Source organism: Haliotis cracherodii, unplaced genomic scaffold, assembly GCF_022045235.1.
Source record: "Haliotis cracherodii isolate W230 unplaced genomic scaffold, xgHalCrac1.p SCAF_2, whole genome shotgun sequence".
In the NCBI taxonomy this organism is placed as follows: domain Eukaryota; kingdom Metazoa; phylum Mollusca; class Gastropoda; order Lepetellida; family Haliotidae; genus Haliotis; species Haliotis cracherodii.
Genome location: NW_027266275.1, coordinates 21,854,515 through 21,880,050, shown reverse-complemented (window position 1 = coordinate 21,880,050; position 25,536 = coordinate 21,854,515). Strand labels below are relative to the sequence as shown.

Sequence of the window (25,536 nt, the reverse complement as noted above, 5' to 3'; positions counted from 1 at the left end):
CACTGTGTCAGAGCTTGCATGATTAGACTGAATTCACAGTGTCTGTAATTTCAATCAGCGAGTTCCTTGGGGTTTGCTTGTACCAAATTATTACTGTTGGAAGTTGATGAAAATATTACAAAAAACTGCAAAAATGACCAAGAATGTTTCTTTGCAAAATTGGGAAATGTGTGTCCTTTGAACGTGAAGACATTGGATATGTAATCTCACCTTACATATGTGCATTTGTCACAGAGTATCTGTTCCTGCAGTGAACGTGTTCCTTTCTACTATTTTTCTCCACGGGAATTTTTCCCATGGAACAGTTTTCACTTTGACATATTTTCCACAACCGGGAAAATGTATTCCCCCACATTTCTCCAAGTGTTTAGGTCTGGAATAAATTTCCTAGTGTAAATGGTCCCTAACTCTAACCCTAGCCCTGATCTATAAAAGTAATCACCTGGACCTTAAATGTGTTTCATCGAATCACTGAAAATGTGCTCAGTTTCACAGGGTGAAATTAATATACATGTATATTGGTACCGGATGAAACAAATTCCATGTGGAGCTGATCATTGTTGACACGTTGACATGCAAGATGACATTACACAATGTTTTTTCAATATACCGTTAGGGGAAATGTTGTCTTGCAGTATTGTGTACAAAATATGAAAAGAAAGTTGCCTTGTTGGCCTATACAAAATTTTATGCTCCAAATCTCAAAATGATTACCATATTCAACGTAAAAAGCGCCCAGGGTGCTCTCAAAATTAGGAATAGGGGGCTCTTATTAGAATATTATTTTGGGGGAAAAAACAGAGTTGAAAGATATGCTGACAGCCTGAAATGTTTATTTACGACAGATATATTTTTCCAGAATTTAATTGCCCGTAATTAAGGGTGCATATAACACACGAGTGCGTATTATATGCGAATAAATCAATCTTGTGTACATTAATCAATTGGAAGGGGTGCTAATTGGGATTGTTCACTAGCCAATATATCCGTGGGCGCTTATTAGAGCGGGGCGCTTATTACGTCGAATACAGTACACCTTTAGTTGTTACACTAAGTCATTGCTAATAATGATGTCAACTTTAAATATTCTACTTGACTTATTTAAATCAACTCTTTGAGACATTGCTGCACGAGGACCCACAACAGAGCTTGTAGAGTTACCTCCCCTCAACAGCAATTTACTGCTACAAAGCTATCAGGCCAGAATATCTGACAAAATGTCTTCTGGAATAACATTCACCACACTACTTTTACTTTTAAGATCAATGTTTAAGATGTTAAGATCAATTGTGGTGACATGAACTCTGTCATATTTATAAAGTCATGAATCTTAAACCTTTTAACTTTTCATTAGCTTTTATAAAGGACTCTCTACGGAGAGATTCATCAGTTACTTTGTATATTTATAAAACATTGTATATCTAATGCATGATTTTCCCACTAATATATTGACATATTTATTTCCTGAACAGTTTTTTAAAAAACCTCAATGATGAACATGGAGTTATTAATTTGGGGGAGTAAAGAGTTATCTCCCTTTATTCACCCTCACGAAAGATTGTTCACATAGTTGACCAAATTAGCACCAGATGGCATTAAGCTTTAACTTATTATCGTACAGTTTGGATTGGTACATACTTAATTTACAGATCAACTGACACATTTTTTTATTATGTGGGAAGTTCTGCATGGTTCATTAGAGCTGAAAGGTTTTGTACGATTAGGGTGTACCATTGTGCAACTAAATATTCATCTGGTAAATTCGTGTTATGAGCTTATCATAATGAGTTCACAACAGACAAAAGATGTATTTTCTGTGCAATAATTTCATGTGAAATATAGATCTAGGGGCAAACTAAAACTTGTATTCTCCTCTACAATACAGTGATGTTTGTATCATATTCAAATATTATATTTCACATCTGATATATATGACGTCCTTCTCCTTACATATGTAGTTTGATTGGCTAGATTCTGTAGTAAGTACTGATACTATGTAAACTCACGTTTCAATGGTCTCTGGGTTGGTAAAACTCTTCCTCCTCTTCTTGGGCACATCCTGCTGGTCGACCTAGAAAGTATGAATACAGATATAAGACATTGGGTAGGTTTGTCTTTGTATATTTGTACCATTGTAAAAGATTATGTAACTTATCCTGGCTGACTCTAGAACAACACTAACTCTATGAGCCAACATCAGCACTTTGGGCCAACATCAGCACTGTCAGGCAACATCAGCACTATGGCCAACACCAGCACTTTGGGCCAACATCAGCACTGTCAGGCAAACATCAGCACTATGGCCAACATCAGCAGTATGGCCAACATCAGCACTATGGCCAACATCAGCACTATGGCCAACATCAGCACTGTCAGGCAACATCAGCACTGTGGCCAACATCAGCACTATGGCCAACATCAGCACGTTGGGCCAACATCAGCACTATGGCCAACATCAGCACTTTGGGCCAACATCAGCACTATGGCCAACATCAGCACTATGGCCAACATCAGCACTGTCAGGCAACATCAGCACTATGGCCAACATCAGCACTGTCAGGCAACATCAGCACTATGGCCAACATCAGCACTTTGGGCCAACATCAGCACTATGGCCAACATCAGCACTTTGGGCCAACATCAGCACTATGGCCAACATCAGCACTTTGGGCCAACATCAGCATTATGGCCAACATCAGCACTTTGGGGCAACATCAGCACTGTGGCCAACATCAGCACTATGGCCAACCTCAACACTTTTGGCCAACATCAGCACTATAGCCAACATCAGCACTATGGCAAACATCAGCAGTATGGCCAACATCAGCACTCTGGCCAACATCAGCACTATGGCAAACATCAGCACTATGGCCAACATCAGCACTGTCAGCCAACATCAGCACTATGGCCAACATCAGCACTCTTGCCAACATCAGCACTTTGGGCCAACATCAGCACTATGGCCAACATCAGCACTATGGCCAACATCAGCACTTTGGGCCAACATCAGCACTATGGCCAACATCAGCAGTATATGGCCAACATCAGCACTTTGAGCCAACATCAGCAGTATGGCAAAAATCAGCACTATTGGCCAACATAGCACTTTGGTCAGTTGTAACTCACTCATCCTCATGGTTATTTGAATATTTGCAACTACCACCAAGATCTGCACCCAAGGCAGCTCCAGTCAGATGGGTAGCCATTATCGTAGGCAGTATAAAACTTACAGCCTTTTGTCAGTAAGGTAATAATTTTACTTAGTTACAGGTTATAACATCTTATTTAGGCAGTAAATGGTGTAACACAGCAACATTATTAGTTATATCTGTTTTATTCTGTCTTCAATTTTTCACGGAAGTCATATTTTTCCAAAGAGCTTGAACCAACCACCGTCTCAATACTAGTTAAAACAAAGCAGCATAGATAGTGGGACAAACAACGTGTAAATGTTTGGTTGCTACATTAACAGTAAATTCATATTTCCTCTTCATTCATTAATTCCTCTAATGATAAAATTCCGACCAATCTTATGCTTATGATATTGTTTTTGAGTCCTTTCACCCTAGATAGTAAACAATATCAGGACCCTTTATGCTAAGATGAATTCAATTCCTAATGTCAAACAAAAACAATATTCATGGAATACATTCAAGATCAAAAGCTTTTCAATGACAAACGCTAAACAAGAAAGGTAAACAGTATAAGACATATTAAAACATGGCGTGATATATTTCAACAGATATTAACACATAAACGTACAACTGTGTGAGACATTAAATGCCCTTGGGCAAGAAATCTGTGAAAAATACAAATGCAAATATGTGCACATGTCTATTGCCTGGTATATCTGAAGTATCTACAGGGTTGAAACAGCCTTGAGGGTACGGATCAGGGTAGGTAGGCTCCCATGTAGGTTACCCCAGCCACTAAATCACTTCTAAGACTAAGTATGTTGAAACAGGCACTGGTTATCTCATGAAAATACAATTACATGGCAGAAAGAATGTTCTGAAGTACAAGTGAGCGAGCCTGATCTTGAGGATTGTCCCTGAGTGACTGACAAATAGTTCCACGTCTTCTGTTCCATGAGGGTTAGCATCATAAAGTATATCATTAACACACATTTGTAAATCATAAATGTGGAGTATGGGTTAAGGATTATATTTTGGTCCTTAAGGTCACATTTATTCAATCTATTTTTATGTAGAGAAGATTTAATGTAATAAATAGTTTTGTCATATATTCCAAATAAAAAATGGCCTCAGATTTATCTATGTGGATGTAAGTTGAAATTCTTTCAGATGACATAGGCCAGCCAGCACACAGCTGAGAATTTGTAAACAGGGGACCTTCCGAGTATTGGGTACTGGTGACCTTCCGAGTATTGGGTACTGGTGACCTTCTGACATGCTTTGGGTACTGGGACCTTCTGACATGCATTGGGTACTGGGACCTTCTGACATGCATTGGGTACTGGTGACCTTCCGACATGCATTGGGTACTGGGACCTTCCGACATGCATTGGGTACTGGGACCTTCTGACATGCATTGGGTACTGGGACCTTCTGACATGCATTGGGTACTGGGACCTTCCGACATGCATTGGGTACTGGGACCTTCTGACATGCATTGGGTACTGGGACCTTCCGACATGCATTGGGTACTGGGACCTTCTGACATGCATTGGGTACTGGGACCTTCGGACATGCATTGGGTACTGGGACCTTCTGACATGCATTGGGTACTGGGACCTTCTGACATGCATTGGGTACTGGTGACCTTCCGACATGCATTGGGTACTGGGACCTTCCGACATGCATTGGTTACTGGGACCTTCCGACATGCATTGGGTACTGGTGACCTTCCGACATGCATTGGGTACTGGGGACCTTCCGACATGCATTGGGTACTGGTGACCTTCCGACATGCATTGGGTACTGGGACCTTCCGACATGCATTGGGTACTTGGGGACCTTCCGACATGCATTGGGTACTGGGACCTTCAGACATGCATTGGGTACTGGGGACCTTCCGACATGCATTGGGTACTGGGACCTTCCGACATGCATTGGGTACTGGGACCTTCCGACATGCATTGGGTACTGGTGACCTTCCGACATGCATTGGGTACTGGGACCTTCCGACATGCATTGGGTACTGGGGGCCTTCCGACATGCATTGGGTACTGGGGACCTTCCGAGTATTGGGTACTGGTGACCTTCCGACATGCATTGGGTACTGGGACCTTCCGACATGCACTGGGTACTGGGGGCCTTCCGAGTATTGGGTACTGGTGACCTTCCGACATGCATTGGTACTGGGGACCTTCAGACATGCATTGGGTACTGGTGACCTTCCGACATGCATTGGGTACTGGGACCTTCCGACATGCATTGGGTACTGGGGACCTTCCGAGTATTGGGTACTGGTGACCTTCCAACATGCATTGGGTACTGGGACCTTCCAACATGCATTGGGTACTGGGGATCTTCCGAGTATTGGGTACTGGTGACCTTCCGACATGCATTTGGTACTGGTGACCTTCCGAGTATTGGGTACTGGTGACCTTCCGACATGCATTGGGTACTGGGACCTTCCGACATGCATTGGGTACTGGGGACCTTCCGACATGCATTGGGTACTGGGGACCTTCCGACATGCATTGGGTACTGAGACCTTCCGACATGCATTGGGTACTAGGGACTTTCCGACATGCATTGGATACTGGGGACCTTCCGACATGCATTGGGTACTGGGGACCTTCCGACAAGCATTGGGTACTGGGGACCTTCCGACAAGCATTGGGTACTGGGGACTTTTCGACATGCATTGGATACTGGGGACTTTCCGACAAGCATTGGGTACTGGGGACCTTCCGCCATGCATTGGGTACTGGGGACCTTCCGACATGCATTGGGTACTGGGGACCTTCCGACATGCATTGGGTACTGGGGACCTTCCGACAAGCATTGGGTACTGGGGACCTTCCGACATGCATTGGGTGCTGGGACCTTCCGACATGCATTGGATACTGGGGACCTTCTGACAAGCATTGGGTACTGGTGACCTTCTGACATGCATTGGGTACTGAGACCTTCCGACATGCATTGGGTACTGGGGACTTTCCGACATGCATTGGATAATGGGGACCTTCCGACATGCATTGGGTACTGGGGACCTTCCGACATGCATTGGATACTGGGGACCTTCCGACAAGCATTGGGTACTGGTGACCTTCCGACATGCATTGGGTACTGGGGACCTTCCGACATGCATTGGGTACTGGGGACCTTCCGACATGCAGTGGTTACTGGTGACCTTCCGACATGCATTGGGTACTGGGGACCTTCCGAGTATTGGGTGCTGGGACCTTCCGACATGCATTGGATACTGGGGACCTTCTGAGATGCATTGGGTACTGGGGACCTTCTGATATGCATTGGGCACTGGGGACCTTCTGACAAGCATTGGGTACTCTGGGACCTTCCGACATGCATTGGGTACTAGGGACCCTTCCGACATGCATTGGGTCTGGGGACCATCTGACATGCATTGGATACTGGTGACCTTCCGACATGCATTGGATACTGGGGACCTTCCGACAAGCATTGGGTACTGGGGACCTTCCGACATGCATTGGGTACTGGGGACCTTCCGACATGCATTGGGTACTGGTGACCTTCCGACATGCATTGGGTACTGGTGACCTTCCGACATGCATTGGGTACTGGTGACCTTCCGAGTATTGGGTGCTGGGACCTTCCGACATGCATTGGATACTGGGGACCTTCTGACATGCATTGGGTAATTGGGACCTTCTGACATGCATTGGGTACTGGGGACCTTCCGAGTATTGGGTGCTGGGACTTTCCGACATGCATTGGATACTGGGGACCTTCTGACATGCATTGGGTACTGGGGACTTTCTGACAAGGACTGGGCACTGGACACCTTTTCTAATCCACAATTCACAACCACAATATTCATATGTTCCCCTTTTTATCCAAAATCACAAAGTTCTCAAAATAAAGGACTTGAAATACACACTGGCAGTGGCACAATAATAAACAGAATGCACTTTTGAACTCACATCCAAATGATATAATCAGAAAGACAAGCAACACAAACACTTCATATTGTATTTATCTAAGGATGACAGCCGATAGCGGAGATGGGGTGGTTACCAGGAAGCCAAGAGCGCCTGTATCTATTGTCAGATTACACACCATCTCAGCACTGGGGTGTCTCTCTGTAGGGGCAGTTTAGCCTGTCAGGGGGTAGATGGAGAGAGAGGGGATCATCTACCCCGGTATCTAGGGGGTTAAAAATGTGTGGGTGAGGGGCTGGGGGGGTGGGGGGGAGTCTCCTGAGGGAGTAGATGGGAGGGTAGGCTACTACCCTGGTATATAATACAATGCTTAGTACAGGTTGAAGCTTCTTATGTGCTGAACTCTTCTCTTAGAGTATCCAGTGTATGGTTTTAGCAGTATTCCAGCAATATCATGGCAGAGGGACACCAGAAATTGGCTTCCAGCAATAAAAACTAACTGTTTAGTCCACTAGTCCTATAATGATAACACAGCAAAACCCTTAATAATGGCAAATTTCAACTAGTCCTTATGATACTTTAAGTTCTGGCATTTTGATAAGGACTATAGGACTAGTGCCAAATTCTAATGGTGGCTTCACACATTGTCTCCATGTTGGCAATCAAACCCTGGCCTTCAGCATGATGAGCAAATGCTTTAACCATATATATAACCTTATAAGGCCACCCCGCTAAGAATGGTGATGGAGCGGTACTGATGTCTAGCATTGCAGCATACAGGTACTGAGGCTGGCATCTAGGTTTTAAATTTGTAGAGAAACGATTTGATGTAGATGGTTCCAAAACAACTTAGTCCGGAAATCAATGAGTTTCTTATCTCCATTTGACTACGCACAAAGTTGAATTACGTTTTGGCAACACGTCTATGCACATGGAAAAATGATAAGCACCACCCCTCTACATGGAAATATACAGCAATCAGTGATGGAATAGGTTCCAGGTTTAATGTCCAGCTACCTAGGAAGTGGTAGACAGCAACCATCCACAAATATTTCATCATGATCCAGATACTCATAGAAAACAAAACAAATGACCATGATTATCTTTCCAAGAATACAAATTTAAAGATGTCAATATGGAACAAAAACAAACATTGTACAAAAATTAGGTTTTGCCTTCTTTACGTTTTCATAGGTAAACAGAAACGCATACAGGTGATTGAAGAAAAGTACATGTAATTAAAACTGGCATGACATTGATTGGTTGGTTTGTTGTTTTTTGCCCCACTCAGCAATATTCCAGCTATATGACGGCGGTCTGTAAATAATTGAGTCTGGACCAGACAATCCAGTGATTGACATCATGAACATCAATCCATGCAATTGAGATCGATGACATGCATCAACCAAGTCAGCGTGCCTGACCATCCGATCCCATTAGTCGCCTCTTACGACGAGCATAGTTGCCTTTAACAGCAAGCATGGGTTGCTGAAGACCTATTCTACCCTGGATCTTCACGGGTCAGCATGACGTTGAAGTAACATTGAACTAACAGTGCAGGTAGCATGTATACAATACATCAAACATTTAATTATTTTTACAGCAAAGTCAGAGAATGAAAATGTAGCTACAAATGAGAAAAACAGTGTCATCAATTTTAAATAACTAAATAAGAACACAAACTGGAAAAAAAACACAAAAGCAAAGCAAACTTGAGAAATTAAAATAAATTTCTATAATGACAAAAATATATGATTTGGTGATAATTTAGCAAACCATCACCCCACTGACCTGTTTTGGTATAAGAATAGTGTCATCGTCATCCTCAGAGGAATCCGAAAGTTCAAGCTTATCTGGGGATTTAAATTTCACTTTTTTATCACGTTTCATTAACTTCTCCATAGTTGAACCATAACTGCTTGAGCATGGCTAAGCGTGAGATCCGTGCCGCCTGCTAAGTATCACTCTTACTGAGCACATGACTGACACCTTCGAGGGCCCCTTCCACACACGTAGAGCACGGCCCACAGACCACGGAGCCGTCACATCCCGGGGGAGCAGGATTTACAATACACAACTGGACTACAACAAATACTTGGCTGGTGAAATATACCCCTTTATAAAAACAAACCGATAAGCTCATGGAAATTTATCACTCTTAACAGTGCCACTTGAAAACTTGATAAATCTACACCACAAGGGATGCACTCACGTCTCAAGGATACGGGTTGAAATACTTCCCAACTTCCAATCTGAAAACTCGCTGAATGTCAAGTGATTTAATTTGTTTTCAATGTCAGAAAATTATGAACAAAAAAAAGTGCCATAGGCCCCATTTCTGGGTTTACCTGTGCAACAGTTTAGTAAGCTTTTGATTGCGTTCGTACAAACACTCTGCGGAAATAAAGTTTATCAAGAGCTCTGGGCAAATAGTTTGGGTCAGAAAGCAGAATGTAATCAGAAACACTGAGTTCTAGCAAGTGACAGTAATAGGCTATTTATCTTAATCTTAGTCGAAGAGTCAACTACCCCCAAAGGCAAACTACTGGAGCAAGTACACTCAACTCAAAGTGAATACTTTGCAGACTGTAATACTTTTATTGTGGTTTCCCTCAGACACAATATAATCATTTACTATGTAAGCAACTGTTTTTACAACAAAAGCTCCCTATGTACTGAATGGTCCAAATAAATACTAAAAGCCATATTTTATACCCTTGAAAAATTGAGTAAATTTACTTTCTATATGGCAACAATAAATTATTAGATTGTCATCCAAATTTATCAAAAATGTGAGTTAGGATTGAGGCATTTTAGTTTTTTATGTTATAATTTTATAATGATAAAAGCACCAACAGTTAACACATGTGATTCACATGTAATCATATATTTGATGGGACTATGTTTATCGTGTATTTTATTTAAATAAGGTGAGTGAGTGAGTGAGTTGATATAACACGGTTTGGAACACTCCTCCAGTTATATCACAGTGTGTCAGCTTTATTGGGAGTAAGGAACCGAAATGATGCAGGTCTCAGATGTTTACAACTTCGGTGAACCCCAAGAGCACGGGTATGGTGCTGACGACTATAGGAACATTATCAGGGTGAACCGGGAATCGAACCCACAATCAAAGGTTTCTGGCATGCCCAACTCTGCACAGCGAATCACGGCGCCTTGGACAACTGGGCCACCCTTGCTCCCTCGTCATAACATAAGGAAAGAAGGAAACACATATGGTGATTTTCTTTATCTTCAGGTTCTTGTAGATGGAGATGTGAGATGTGAGATGAGGGTGATGATAATCTTGCAATCTATGTATGTGCCAATATAAGCCAATATCATTTTACAGATTAAAAATAATTAAATTATTGCTGAAATTAAGGTCAGACAAAAAGAATTTCCTATTTTTTACATGAATCTGACCTTCCTTTTGCAGAAGATATAACTATGCAGTGATTGAGAATATGCTTACCCGGTATTTTGAAATCTACTTGTTTGTATTTATGTGCTAGATTTACATCAATCATTTCTCTAAAGTTTCACTCAATTAAACTCAGAACAACCTGTACAGCATTGATTATCACCCCTCCATTTCAGAATGATGAGATCTGATTTGTTCACATGATCTTGATAAAGTATGATACATCCCACCTGGGAGGGAAATACATTTCTGAGCAAGCGGATAAATCCCTTATACCCCATCATGAAGAAGACAGGCTGCATGTGGATTTCTGAGCAGGAGCAAAAAGCTGCACGCTTTTTCCAAAGGAAGTCATGTGACATAGCACAAGTTAGCCTCTGCTAAATCAAACAGCTGCTTTCTATCAATTTTCAATTTGTTTTATTTCTTTTACAATGGCAGATTAACACATTGGATAAGATAATCATGTAAGGTAAGTAGTATCATATCAGGTACACTGGGTTTTATGCGTCTCCGGCTCGTGGGCTAAAACCTCATGTACCCCTTGTGCAACAACAAACCAGCATGTTTTAATAGGACATTGTAAAAGAATTGAAACAAATTCAAAATTGAGATATTGCTATAACGTGTATTGTGTTTGCCTTCTACAAGATAATGCATGTCTACTCACTGGATAGGAACTATTTAACATCCCTTTACTTACTTACTTACTTACTTACTTACTTACTTACTTACAGAATAAAGACTTACTATCTCACTCACTCACACACTTACTTACAGAATAAAGACTTACTTACTTACTTACTTACTTTGCTTAAATATGTTTGTTTTGTTCAGTTCAGTTTATTACAATTCATAAAACATGAGGTTATACGTTTTAGTTTTAGTTTTACAACAGTGACTTGTAATCCCGTCATTACAATAAGGGGAAAAAGGCCTGAGAAGTTTACCGAAATGTTGCATAGAAAGAAGGAAGAAGTTGAAATATATCAATCAAGTGTCATCATGGATACAACAGCTTTGAAACATAGGCCACACTTTTTCAATTTTGTTTCACAGATCTATCCCAGCTTTTCTACACAAGGTGGGTTGAAATAAAAATAAAATTAAATAGCTGTCAATCATTTATTGATTTATACGAAAGTCACGCTGCTATGGAGTTCAAACTGCAGCTGGCTTCATGAATCACTGATAGTGATGTAGACATGGAACATTTTATATTGTATAAGAGGGTCTATATTACTCGTGGGACACATTATAAAAATAAATATTTTAATGTTTACTTTGTTTCTTTTCCAGATGCTTTTCAGTAGGGTGGTGGGCCTGTGAAACGAAATATAAAATATGTGTAGCCTTAAATATTAAGTAAACACACAATTTTTATGTGTCTTTGATATATTATCATTGGATTCAAAGCGGCTTTTTTTGTGAGAATTAGTGAGAATCCATATCAGTCACTGTATAGTTGATCACAGATATTAGAGTACACCATTCTTCTGGGTTGAAGTGAAGGAAGAGACATAAAATGTAACTACATTAGGTGTTCTGCATGGCCCTGATTGGTGAAGGCTATGTGTACTTTACATCAATCTCATTATATTGAAATATTAAATATTCCTGGAAAACTCATTTATTGGAACATCCTTCTTCCTGTCATTTCACTGGTTGCACATAACACCATGGAAAGGCCTTAGAAACAAAGGCCAGTTTCCCCCATTTAAACATGTCTGATAATTGTCATACCAATATTTAAAAATTTCTGTAACTTTTAAATTTAACATTTCCAGTGGGCAAAGAGGTCCTTATCCTATCTTGTCCCCTCTCCGGTTAATCTGGAATTTTAAAATTAGAATCGCAATGGAAAGAAACCAATATTGAAAATGACTAAAACATAATATTGCTGTTTGTTTGTCTGTTGGTTTGTTTAACCCTGCACTCAGCAATATTCCAGCTATATGATGGCAGTCTGTAACTAATCAAGTCTGGACCAGACAATCCAGTAACTGACATGGGATACAATGACATGCATCAACCAAGTCAGCAAGCCTGACCACCCGATCCCATTAGTCACCTCTTACAACAAGCATAGTCGCCTGTTACGGCAAGCATGGGTTGCTGAAGACCTATTCTACCCCAGATCTTCACGGGTCAAACATAATACCAAAAGAGCTGTTTGCAAAACTAAAATGAGAAATCAAAGATCAGATTATTCCATTTTTCGGTACCCGACCCCCTATTACCCAACCCTACCCGGGTACCCACTGTAGGTCTCAAGAGTTAGGAACAAAATGTCTGATTGGTAATTGTTTTACCGTAGCCCTTGCTAAGATCATGCGCACACAGAAGTTGACTGAAGCTTTATCTTTACTCAAACAAATACAAGTCAAAAGGAATGTGTGCATCGTCAGAAAGAAATGCGAGCATTAGCAACTTGTAGTGTAACTACAAGGCTGTAGTGAGTTTTCGTCATCAAATAACATATCACATGACTAACCACGGGTCTGGGTAGTCCTGTGGGTACCCGGGTCCTACTCAGGACCCACCTAACCCGAGTTACCCATCCCAGGCCTACTACAGTTACCCTTCTATTTTGATTGAGTTCGTTCTCTCTGACTTCCTCAAGCAAAGATTCCCCTGAAGCAAATCTATAAAGGTTTCTGCAGAAGAGAGTGTTAAAAAAATTTCAACCCACAAAGGGCTACATATATTACAAAACAAGATACATGGTTTTACAAAATTCAAAAGATTGCATCTTAAACACATACAACTTGAGAATGAACACCATTAATTCATATTACAAGTAGTGGGCGACAATTATGCTGTTTGAATCATTAAAACTAATCAATATTGTACACTGCATGTAACATTATTCAAACATGATATAAGTGACATTTTCTGTTCTCAAAAGAAATAGGAATTGGGAACAAATCGATAGTTGATTTTCTTCACTCTAACATTGAAATCCCATCTGTGAGGTTTGAGGCTTCAGATAATGTGCAATGTTTTGTCATCGATCAGTAAAATTGTTGGAAATGAATTTAAGCAGTCCACATGTTGCCAGCCTGTGAGTCCATTGTCTTGAGTGAGTGAGTGAGTGAGTGAGTGAGTGAGTGAGAGAGTGAGTGAATGCGTGAGTGTGCGCGTGCTTGTGTGTGTGTTTGTGTGTTTCTCTGTGTGTCTTTCTGTCTCTGTGTGTGTGTCTGCATGTGTGGAAACAAACAACTCCATTTAAATTGAAAAGGAGCCCAGTGAGATAGGAAGGAACTTGTGTAAAATCTAGACTTACTTCATTTAGAGCTTTTGCATTATAGAAAGGGCTAGGCAGAAAGGAAAATTAATGTTCAGGGACTGTGAGATCAACTATATGTGTGTGTGTCTGTCTGCTTGAACTAGTCTGGACTTCATCGGTTTTACAGGGTTAGCCCACTGAGATACAATGCCACAGGTTTAACCACAGACCTATATAATATATAGGTCTGTGTTTTAACACAGTATGAGTCAACCAGTCCTTGTTTTAGCTCCTTAATGCTGATCACCAGGCAGGGTAACAACAAGCCCCATCTTTGAACTTGTTTAAGTATGACTCGGCTGGAGATCAAAACACTGACCTTCCGCTCTCCAGGCAAACACTCTATCTACTGGACCATGGGTGGCCTTTTCAATATGGGAAATATCAACCAAGACTTTGAAAATATCAATAATGGGTGTTTCAGAAACATCAAGCTGGGATGTCAGTGTGTGGCAAGGGTGTATGTCCTGACATTATGTAGATATTGGCTGATCAGAATATGTGGCTATAACTGTTCACAGAATGGATGTTCCTGTAACCAGTTATCTGCAGGATTTGATGTGGGAGAACATTGTTTTCAGTCAACTTTTCAACAAGGTGTTCACATGATTTCTGAGTCATTTTGATGTTTGGAGTCAGAGCTCCATACATACACGCATCGTTATGTTCAAACATATGAGGGGCAGTCGGGTAGCCTAGTGGTTTAAAGGGTTCGCTTGTCACACCGAAGACTCGGGTTAGATTCCGGATATGGTTACAATGTGTGAAGCCCATTTCTGGTGTCCCCCGCCGTGATATTGCTAAAAAAGCTCACTCACTCACTCAAAACATATGAAAAGGATGCCACACACATTATCTAAGTTTCACTGAAAGACTGCAATGATTTATTCAAGTTATTTATGAAGTCATACGTCAACTTGAGACATCATTGTGTTACATAATTAATCATATTTATCTCCTCGTCAAGGTGCAAGGAGACATATATTATTTCTAGATGCTGATATTGGGTAAAACGGCTTTGTCTACCAGTACCATCTTGGTTTATATCAAGGAAATTTAGATAATTTAGATTTAGATAACTTTTCTTTTTACATATAATATTATGCTAATTTTATAGTCATGATTAAGCATAACTTAACTATTCATCTGTAAATCAAGGCACTAATAAGCATGTTCTCACAGTCTCTGGAAGTAGGTGCAGATTTGCGTCCCTTAGGCATTCCAGAAACCTATGATCATGGTTCCAATCCCAGATTCAATGTTATCATAATTCTACGGTTGTCAGCACCATCCCGTACTTGTTGGTTTAACCAAAGTGGTAAATGTCTAAGACCTGCTTTAGTTGGGGATTTCCACCCACATCAAGCTGGCATACCCTGATATAACTAAAATACTGTTCAAAGTGGCATAAATCCCACCTCACTCACTCAACCAAGTCACTGAGCCTGACCACCCAATCCATTAAATCGCATCTTATAACAGGCAAGGTTGCTGGAGACCAATTCTAACCCACAATCCCCATTTGGGTTACATACACTTCTAGGAAAAGATAGCATACTCTTGAAAACTGGATTTGACCAAAAAATTACTAACATTTTCAAAATGATACCAGGTTACAGTTTCGCAAACAACTCAAACTTAAGGACAAAAACACTCCTATGACACCCATATCAAATACACCATCAAAGAACAATTTCTTATCTGTGTCATTATTAGCCACCCTCAAGCATGGGTGCATACTTTCTTTTACCCAGCAATTTATTTGAAAAAGAAACAATTTTAAGGCGAATACCAACTAATACACAAAAACATTCAACACAATGAAAAAATCATCATGAAAATATGGTATTACGATAATAAATATAAAATACAGACCACATTGTCAAAGAAAATAATTAATTCAAATTAGAATTAGTAATAATAATCCTTTGGCAAAACAGATCATATCAAACATAAACTCAGACAATATAACCTGCACAAGATTTCCAGATGGCGTCCTTGAAAGTCCATTGGGAGGTTTTCCGTTCCGATTCTTCGTCGTTTTACTCATCCCAGTGACACTGCCCTCCTCACTGTCAGGCAGAGCAGTCCTATCCCCCCCATTACTGCCCCCTTCCCCCGAGTCCCTCTCATCCTGTCCCCCAGGCTTCATGTCACCTCCCTCTAACCCAGCATCCACCTGAAATATCTCCAGATACCCAACACAATGGACGTCTCTGGGCAGGGTAGTCACTACATTGAAATGTCTCAACTCTTCAACGCATAAGTCGCCTGCACCGTGCAGCAGTAATCCAACCGAGCATGCTCAGAACAATGCAGCTCGCGCAATAAATAACTACATGACATCCCTTTCATGTTAAATCTTTTAAAAAGTGTTCATTAGACCCCTGCATGAAAGATAAAATTCCTCTGAATTAATCCCCTAATTCCACAATTGTGAATTTTTCACATCCTGTTTGAATTAATTTCGTACTGATTTACACATATCGGTCCAAGTCAGACTGACGTAAATTTTCCTTTGACATCCCAGCAACGAAACAAGTTTTAAACAATCCTCTTATATCCTCCCTCAATGCACTGACTGGTGGCGGTGCTGAGAAACCAGCCTATAGTGTAGGTACTCCTTCATAAAGTCAGGTTGTCCCAGGGGAAGATAGTTCAACAATAGGCCTGTCTCTTCTTGTGTTCATTTTCTTTAACATCACCGAAGAGTCCCTGCCTTTTATTATATGACCAGAATGATAAGAAACACTTATTAAGAAATATGCGAAAAATAAATTAATTGACTGCCCCGTTTCTAGGGGACAGCATGAGCTACCGAACAAAAGATCTGAGTGTTTGTATAGTCAATTGTTAAAAGGGCGGACTGATAAGGGCTGCCACCTATACTGCTTGACAATACAGACCACATAAAAACATTTCTTGTGCAATGTGGGGTAAAACTTTACATTATTGACATAACATGAATTGAAATGACAAACTTATGTACTGGGCCATTAGCTACTGGCTCCGTCAATATTGAGATTGGATAACTTTGTAGATATTATTATTATGATCATGAATATCACTGCCATGTTATGTAGATAATGATCGTAAGTATCAATGGCTTCTTATGTAGATGTCATGATAATGGTGAGGTGAGGTGAAATGGGGTTTAACGTCGCGTCCAAGATTATTGCACTTATATAGCGACGTGCATGCACGTATGTGTGTGTGGCTGCTTGTACTAGTCCGGACTGATGCCGATTTATAGTGCTAGCACACTGAGGTACCATGCCGCAGTTTAACATGAATACCCCACTCAGACACAGTATACTGACTCCGAGCCGACCAGTCCTTGTTTTAGCCCCTTAATGCCGAGTGCCAGACAGGGTAACAAGTACCATCTTTTAATGTCTTTTGGTATGACGCGGTCGGGGATCGAACCCCAGACCTTCCGCTCTCTGGGCGGACGCTCTACCACTAGACCACGGAGGCAGTCGTCATGATAATGAGTAATACTGGTTTGTGATGTATAGATAGTAGCATAATGATTATAATGAACATGAGTATCGTCGCTGATTTTCGGTGGTCTATTCTTCTAATATTTTGCATTTTACACCCAATGGTATCTGTTTGGGTGGATAATTGAGACTGGTTATTCTCTGGCATTGACATTTCATATCATTGGCTTGTTATGTCAGTACTGACTTGTAATGTTTAGATATTATTATAATGGTTATAATGAATATCACTGACTTGCAATGTCGATAATGATTTGAGTAAATCCTGACTTGTGATGTGTAGATATTATTACAATAAACATGAATATCACTGGCTTGTTATGTCGATAATGATTTGAGTAAATCCTGACTTGTCATGTGTAGATATTATTACAATAAACATGAATATCACTGGCTTGTTATGTCGATAATGATTTGAGTAAATCCTGACTTGTCATGTGTAGATATTATTACAATAAACATGAATATCACTGGCTTGTTATATCGATAATGATTTGAGTAAATCCTGACTTGTCATGTGTAGATATTATTACAATAAACATGAATATCACTGGCTTGTTATGTTGATAATGATTTGAGTAAATCCTGACTTGTGATGTGTAGATATTATTACAATAAACATGAATATCACTGGCTTGTTATGTCAATAATGATTTGAGTAAATCCTGACTTGTGATGTGTAGATATTATTATAATAAACATGAATATCACTGGCTTGTTATGTTGATAATGATTGACTATCACCACAATCAAATACCTTTTCGAAAGTGTATTGTTCACACTATAGGTCTTTAGAGTGGAATAAAATTTGAAATGCGATTTCACCTCATCCTGATACATTCAAGTCTGCCTTCAACAAACCCCCTGGTGAACCTGGGCTAGAGTTGAGCCCCAGCAACCTTTGCCGGTTTGTCAGAGGCGACCAAATTGATTGGGTGGTCATGCTCAGTGACTTGTGTAATTGTCATCATACCCTTAAGGAGTTTGACATTGCCCATATCAATCCCTCCGTGAAGACCCGGGTTAGAATAGGTCTTCAGCAACCCATACTTACCATAAAAAGACACTATGCTTGAAGTAAGAGGTGAGTAACAGAATCGGGTGGTCAGGCTCGCTGACTTGTTGATGCCTGTCATCAAATCCGAATTGCGTGGATCGTTGTTCATTATATCAATCACTAGAATGTCGATTATTTACAGACCGCTGTCAAATAGCTGGAATATTGCTGGTAATATAGCTGGAATATATATATTACTTCATGTGGTGTCAGGGACCGGTCATTGGTTACAGGGGTAGTGGGGTCAGAGGCTTTTGATTCACTAATGTACTGAAAATAATGACTCTCCCCTTATGTTTGTCATATATTTAGATGACCCTCCCCATGTCCTTGTACGTTGTATTCATGACCCTTCCCAAGCATGTGTATTATCTTTATGACCCTCCCCTAGAGACTTATCCTACTTTTGCTGACCCTCCCCTGATTCCTCTGACCCACCAGAGGCGGTCGGGTAGCCTAGTGGTTAAAGTGTTCGTTCGTCATGCCGAAGCCCTGGGTTCGATTCCCACATGGGTACAATGAGTAAAGCCCATTTGTGGTGTTCCCCACCGTGATATTGCTGGAATATTGCTAAAAGCGGCGTAAAACCATACTCACTCACCCTCCATACCCTATAGTAAATACAGGTCCCTTAAACAACAAACAAACTCACAAAACCTGCAACAATTTAGGATAACAAATAGTCCAACACAGCACCCATTTTGAAAGTCCAAACTTCTCCCTCTGTGCTATCATTTGAAATATGACAAACAAGATCAGCTAGGGATAAAAAGGCTTACTTCTACCCCACCCAGTGGTAACTAAAGCTATTGTTTATGTGAATAATGATCAGCCCAGATAGAGGCTATTCTCCCACTTCTGAATTGTTTGACAGGCGTTACTTAGAAGTTGACGGATGACAAAGTAGACACAATTTATGGATAACAACTTCTTTAATTACTGTAATGGTGACATTTCGGTATAGATCTTTATACCGCTGTCAACCAAGGACAAGGATATATACCGAAATGACGCCTTTATAGTAATTAACGTCAACTTTGTCAAATTGTGTCAACTTTGTCAGCCACGTTTGTCACAAAATGTTGTGTGTACATACATATATCAGTAAGTGTATTTACCATGCACAAGGTGCTCAGAAGTGTCCTGTCTAACCTTATATGTCTCATTCTTTTCAAATTCCTATTCGAATTCATCTTTATTTCATCTGCTGTAATACCAAAAGACATTAAAAGATGGTACTTGTTGTTACCCTGTCTGGCGCTCAGCATTAAGGGGCTAAAACAAGGACTGGTCGGCTTGAAGTCAGTATACTGTGTCTGAGTGGGGTATTCATGTTAAACTGCTAGCACTATATATCGGCATCAGTCCGGACTAGTAGTAGTACAAGCAGCCACACACACACACACACACACATACACACACACACACATGCATGCACGCCGCTATATAAGTGTAATAATCTTGGACGCGACGTAAAACCCCATTTCACCTCATCTCATCTGCTGGAAATTTCACAATCAGTAAAGCTCTCTTCTATGAAGCAACCATAAAAGTCTAGATTTGGGCTTGAATTCTGACCAAATTTGAATCTGATAAATTCTTTTTATATCTGACCACAATTAAAATTCACTGGCCAAAAGGGCAAGGTGTGAGAAAAAGGCCCTTGTTGGCTCATGGGATATGCATAATTCAAAATGTGAGGAGACGTTTATAAATCATGATGAAAGTTATTAATGTGTTCATATGAATGAGTCAAGCTCCGCACAGCGATAGCCTATTCGCTGAGCTCTCTATACTATCACTGCCACCAGTCAAAACTCCCCACAGTGATAGGTAGTCACAACCATGCTTGGAGTTGAACTCGCACCCGACGTTCCATTATGTTTACAAATAAGCAATGACTGCGAATACTCTTGCCCTAACTGAACTATTTTCTTTGTTTCTCAATTTGAATTTTTCTTTCATTTCAGCTATCATGTAATTGGCATAGTAAGAATGTAATGGGAAATTTGAGTGATTTTCCGTTCATCTGCAATCTCGAACCAATCTGATCAAACAAACAAAAAGTTAAATTGATCTGAGAAATACGAGGGGCGTCCAATAACTTATGCAACTTCAATATAAGACCAAGTCGCAGAATATCTTTTGCACTTTTACTTTTCCATATAATCTTCATTCACCTCAATACACTTATTCCATTTGTCCTTCAAGCTTTTAATACCACTTTTATAGAAATCCGCAGATTGGCCTTCTAACCACGCCTCTGTGGCAGCCATTATGACCTCATCATCCTGGAAGCTTCTTCCACGTAGGGCAGATTTCATTTGCCGGCACAGGAAATAGTCACTGGGGGCTAAGTCAAAGTTAAATCACCCACCCTACATATGGGCTTAGAGGGCAAATTTCAAGATTCTTGTAATGGCCGCGCCCACACTGGTGGCAGCGATGTTACCAAGAGTACAACGAAGGTGTCACACGCTGGGAAGGAGCTTGATTAATCAGTATTAGTTTTCATGAGAATTAGCATGTGGAAAAAATTCATCTTAGGTCGAAGATTTGCTCATAGTTAGATTTCCCTTGAAGTTCGAAAAATCTGCCTTTCCATTTATTTTCGTTATCCTTATGCCTTTCATCCTGTCAGAAGTCTACAAATTCAATTGTATGAAAGATAAAGCCTAGTTGTTAGCCATTTGAACATGTCTAATATTTTCATATCAATATTTCAAAGTTTCCACAAGTTTCTAATATGTCATTTCAAGTATGCCATGAAGGGCTCATAACTGCTTGATTGGCCCCGGTAAAAACTCTGAAACTAAAAGTTATTCTTGGTTCTCTGGCACTTCATCATTCACATTTTTCCATAAATGTCTTGCCTCAAGTTGCAACATACTTACAACTGAGTATCTAGAAGCTTTCCTGGCTTTGCTGTTCCATCTCGATCTTTTCCCGTCAAGGGGGGTCGACGTCATGGACGGCAACTCACGGAACAATGATATTACTGAACCACGGTGTAACGCTGAGTCGGGGCGGGGGGAGCCTTCAGGGGAGTATGACATCGCAGGAGGACATGCTATGAGTGGGCGTGGCCCTGACGACCGGCGGGAGACATTGGACCCTCGTCGTGAAGATGTGGGTCGGTAGTCTGGAGTCAGGTAATCCATGGCTGGAGATGTGTGTACTGCCGGGGAATGTGCTGTGAAAAGAATTTACTTTTATCAATCACAAATTTGAAAAGAAAAGTGTCATTTGGCCTGGTCAAATGGTTTCCTGATTAATTACATTAACTTTCATCAATATTTTTCAGAACTAATTGATTTATTTGCATATTGACATCATTCATTCATCACCAGATGTGGTGGCATGTGGTCCTGTGCACAGTGCACAGATCACTAATCAGGTGAAGTTAAGCAACGTCGGTCTCGGAGAGTAGGTGAATGGGTGACCACGTTAAGCAGCTCGACTCCTGTGAGTTTCTAGAGCTTCGGTCCTGCCCCACACTGAAGCACAAGTACCACATGTGGTGTCTCCTTAGGCAAGTGACTTTGTTCGAAATGTGCCTCTGTACATCCAGCAGTGAGTGGGTACCCGGTAGGATGAGATGGTAATGAGACTGTTAACCTTCTAGCGCTTCACAGGCAGCTTGGGTTGTATACTCCCCAGGGAGATGAGAATGAAAATCGAGTGCTCACTGATCCATTGACTGGGGTAATAATGTAAGTTCCATGAGCACACGAGCTGGTATGTTTGGCACCATACAGATGGACTCATTATTATTATTATTCATTGAGTCGTAACATCCGAGCATTTCAGAGCGTCATTAGGTTTGTGTCACAGCTGTGAGAGTTCACACAGAGGGATTGTGCTACGGAAAACTACTGTCAACTTTAGTACTTAACAATGTCAATAAACATGTGTTTTCAGATTTGCAGGCGTTATTAAGAATTTGATGCACTTAAAATTTTAACATTATAAACCTCTGGCAAAAGTCGTCAGTTCTACTTGAAATTTCTGGAGATCAAATACTCAATAACATCTACAAATATGAAAACACTTAATGTTTATCTGTGTGTACCATTATATATAGCTCAGAAGTCAGAAATCACTTCATGCAACCAGTGCATCCCTCTGGTCATCAGAGTTCTGTCCCTTAGGTGTGCCTGGAATTTATGAACGTGGGTTCGAATCTTAGATCACCCTGATAATGTTTCTTGGTTTGTCAGCACCATTCCCATTTAAGTGTGTTTCACCAAAATGGTAAACATCTGAGACATGCATCACTTCGGGCTCTCCTCCCACATGAAACTCACATGCCGTGGTATAACTGAAATACTGTTGAAAGTGGCATTAAACCAGACTCACTCACTCCTTATCATGTGAGGTTGGCTATATAAGGTCATAACCCTCATTCATGGAATATAAAAGGAAACACATTGAACAAATACATGATATAATCAGCTTTCAATGCCGCTACATTTCAATGCTTGTGGATTTTACTGATAAGATAATAATTCTTTGAAATATTGACACATGTGCATGAATGAGTTTGTCTTCATCATGTACCAAGATTTAATGGATGTTGTTACTCACTTTTCTTGTATTTTCTAGCCAGTAAACATAGCCAGGTAGGATCAGGTGATAGGGTGTCAGTTACCCGGAAAGGGTCAGGTATTAGGGTGTCAGGTACCTGGGTAGGGTCGGGTGATAGGGGCTCAGGTACCTGGGTAGGGTCGGGTAATAGGGGTTTAGGTACCCGGGTAGTGTTGGGTGATAGGGGCTCAGGTACCTGGGTAGGGTTGGGTAATAGGGGTTTAGGTACCCGGGTAGTGTTGGGTGATAGGGGCTCAGGTACCTGGGTAGGGTCGGGTAATAGGGGTTTAGGTACCCAGGCAGGGTTGGGTGATAGGGGCTCAGGTACCTGGGTAGGGTTGGGTAATAGGGGTTTAGGTACCCGGGTAGTGTTGGGTGATAGGGGGTCAGGTACCTGGGTAGGGTCGGGTAATAGGGGGTCAGGTACCCGGGTAGTGTCAGGTTATAGGGGGTCAGGTACCCAGATAGGGTCGGGTAATAGGGGGTCAGGTACCAGGGTAGGGTCGGGTAATAGGGGGTCAGGTACCAGAGTAGGGTTGGGTGATAGGGGGTCAGGTACCAGGGTAGGGTCAGGTGATAGGGGGTAAGGTACCTGGGTAGGGTCAGGTGATAGGGGGTAAGGTACCTGGGTAGGGTCAGGTGATAGGGGGTAAGGTACCTGGGTAGGGTCGGGTAATAAGGGTTTAGGTACCCGGGTAGGGGTGGGTAATAGGGTCCTGGGTAGTAAATCTGGACTTGTCCCAGCTCTAGTATGTACCCATGTATACACAGGGGCACATTACAACATAGCAATCTCCTCACGACCTGACAAACTTGACATGTTCACATCAAGTCTCATGAAAATATCAACTTTGTCCGGCCACTCGATGAGACAAACATGTAATTTGACAAGTAAATACAAATACACTTTATTCATAGTCTCTGGATACACTACACTGATATATGATCAACTCACCTATATGGAAACTTGTCTCAGGTTAGCGTAAACAGCCCAGTTGAGCTTTCACTATATTGTATCCATACTGCACATTTCTTGTATTGTTCAACAATGTATCCAAACCGTGACTGACCTTGTTAAAACACAATCTCAAAATCTCCCATTCTATTTCCATGTAACTCTGCCGTATCCACGGATTTTTAATTTCCCAATCACAGCCAACATACACTGGCGTTACTATTCTTTAATATGCCAATACCTTTCCCTATTGAATACCACAACAATACCAGCCTGCCGTACGCCCTACGAGCAATATTGCCATACCTATGTATGCCGTGGGGAAAACATGTATAGCATACACATATGTAGATATACAATGACAAGCCAATTTCACAGAAAATAACTTTCTATTGATAACTTTGATAACGGTTGTTAGATTGTGAATCTCCTGCAAGTTAATGGGGCGTATGCTCACTGCGTGAAACATTTTCTATAGAAGAAACGGAGTGAGTGAATCGGCTGAATGGGGAGATCGTAACAGTCTGAACAATATTAGACAATGTCACAGCCATAGAAGCTGCATTAAGGAACACCCTGGAATAATGTGAAGGCTAGAGTACATTGAAAAGTCTTGTGATCATTGTAATATGTGCATTCGATTATTAAAATTTAAGTGACCTAAGTCAAAGGAGGTTACTGGTTTTCTGGCAAGCAGGGCTGACTCGATTCATCCTGAGTTAGCAGAGTAAAACAAGCATAACTTGGGGCAGTAGCCAGAATGAAATGTATAAATAGTGATCCTTAGACATGATATAGAATGGCAGCCATGACAAGGAGAAACACAACAGACATGTGTACTGCCATAACACACAACTGTGAGCAATCTCATTAAAATCAGATCTTAGTTCTCGCTACAACTTAACAAAAATCTGAGGACATCCCATTAGGGGTCACGTCAGAACGAGCTTTCATCTGACCAATCAGAGCGTCGCTTGCCAGATCATGAAAGTGACAGTCGGAATGTGATTTCTAATCATGCAGCCTCGAAAACTTTAAAACGGGGTATTCCGAACGATAGTTACGGGCTTAACGACTGAATCTATACAATTTGGACCATATATTAGCCATTCGAGAATGTTCTTTTGTTCAGGATTCAAATTTTGAAGTGAGAATTTGTCAAAATATGTTTTGAAGAGTAGTCACCAATTTGAAATTAGTGCAGTAAAACACGAGAAAGCTGCTTTCTGATTGGCTAATGTCGACTTCTTGCCAGTAATTCCATTGGTCGGTCAGAGTTCGCGAAAGGTCGGCCTGACGTGACGCGTAATGGGATGTCCTCAGATCTTTGTTCAGCGAGAACTAAGACCTGATTTTAATGAGATTGAACTGTGAGTGAGTGAGTGAGTGAGGTTTTTACATCGTTCAATATTCCAGCAGGGGACAATATGGCGGGGGACACAAGAATGGGCTTCACACACTGTACCCATGTTGGGAATCGAACCTTTAACCACTAAGCTACCCGGCCACCCCAACAACTGTGAGACGTAAACATGTGTTTCATTACTTGACAAAGCAGCCATGGTATGTAAAATGATAAGAAAGCTCAAAATAACTCATTGAACATCCAACAGAGATGCAAAATGAACATCAAAGTTGCATTGATTTTAAAGCATTTACATCAACATTTG

General features: G+C 41.0%; 1 protein-coding gene across 1 annotated transcript in view; it reads right to left on the bottom strand.

Moving 5' to 3' along the window:
• LOC139467409 (cilia- and flagella-associated protein 337-like) overlaps positions 1–24,096 on the bottom strand; it is an 80,998-nt gene extending 56,902 nt beyond the window's left edge. Inside the window, exons 1-3 of the mRNA XM_071248967.1 lie at positions 23,867–24,096; positions 21,219–21,517; positions 2,007–2,071 (exon numbers count right to left, since the gene is read on the bottom strand). Of these exons, the coding sequence (XP_071105068.1) occupies positions 2,007–2,071; positions 21,219–21,485 (332 nt within the window). The 5' untranslated portion in view covers positions 21,486–21,517; positions 23,867–24,096. The remainder of the gene's footprint in view (positions 1–2,006; positions 2,072–21,218; positions 21,518–23,866) is intronic.
• Between the last annotated feature and the right edge of the window lie 1,440 nt (positions 24,097–25,536).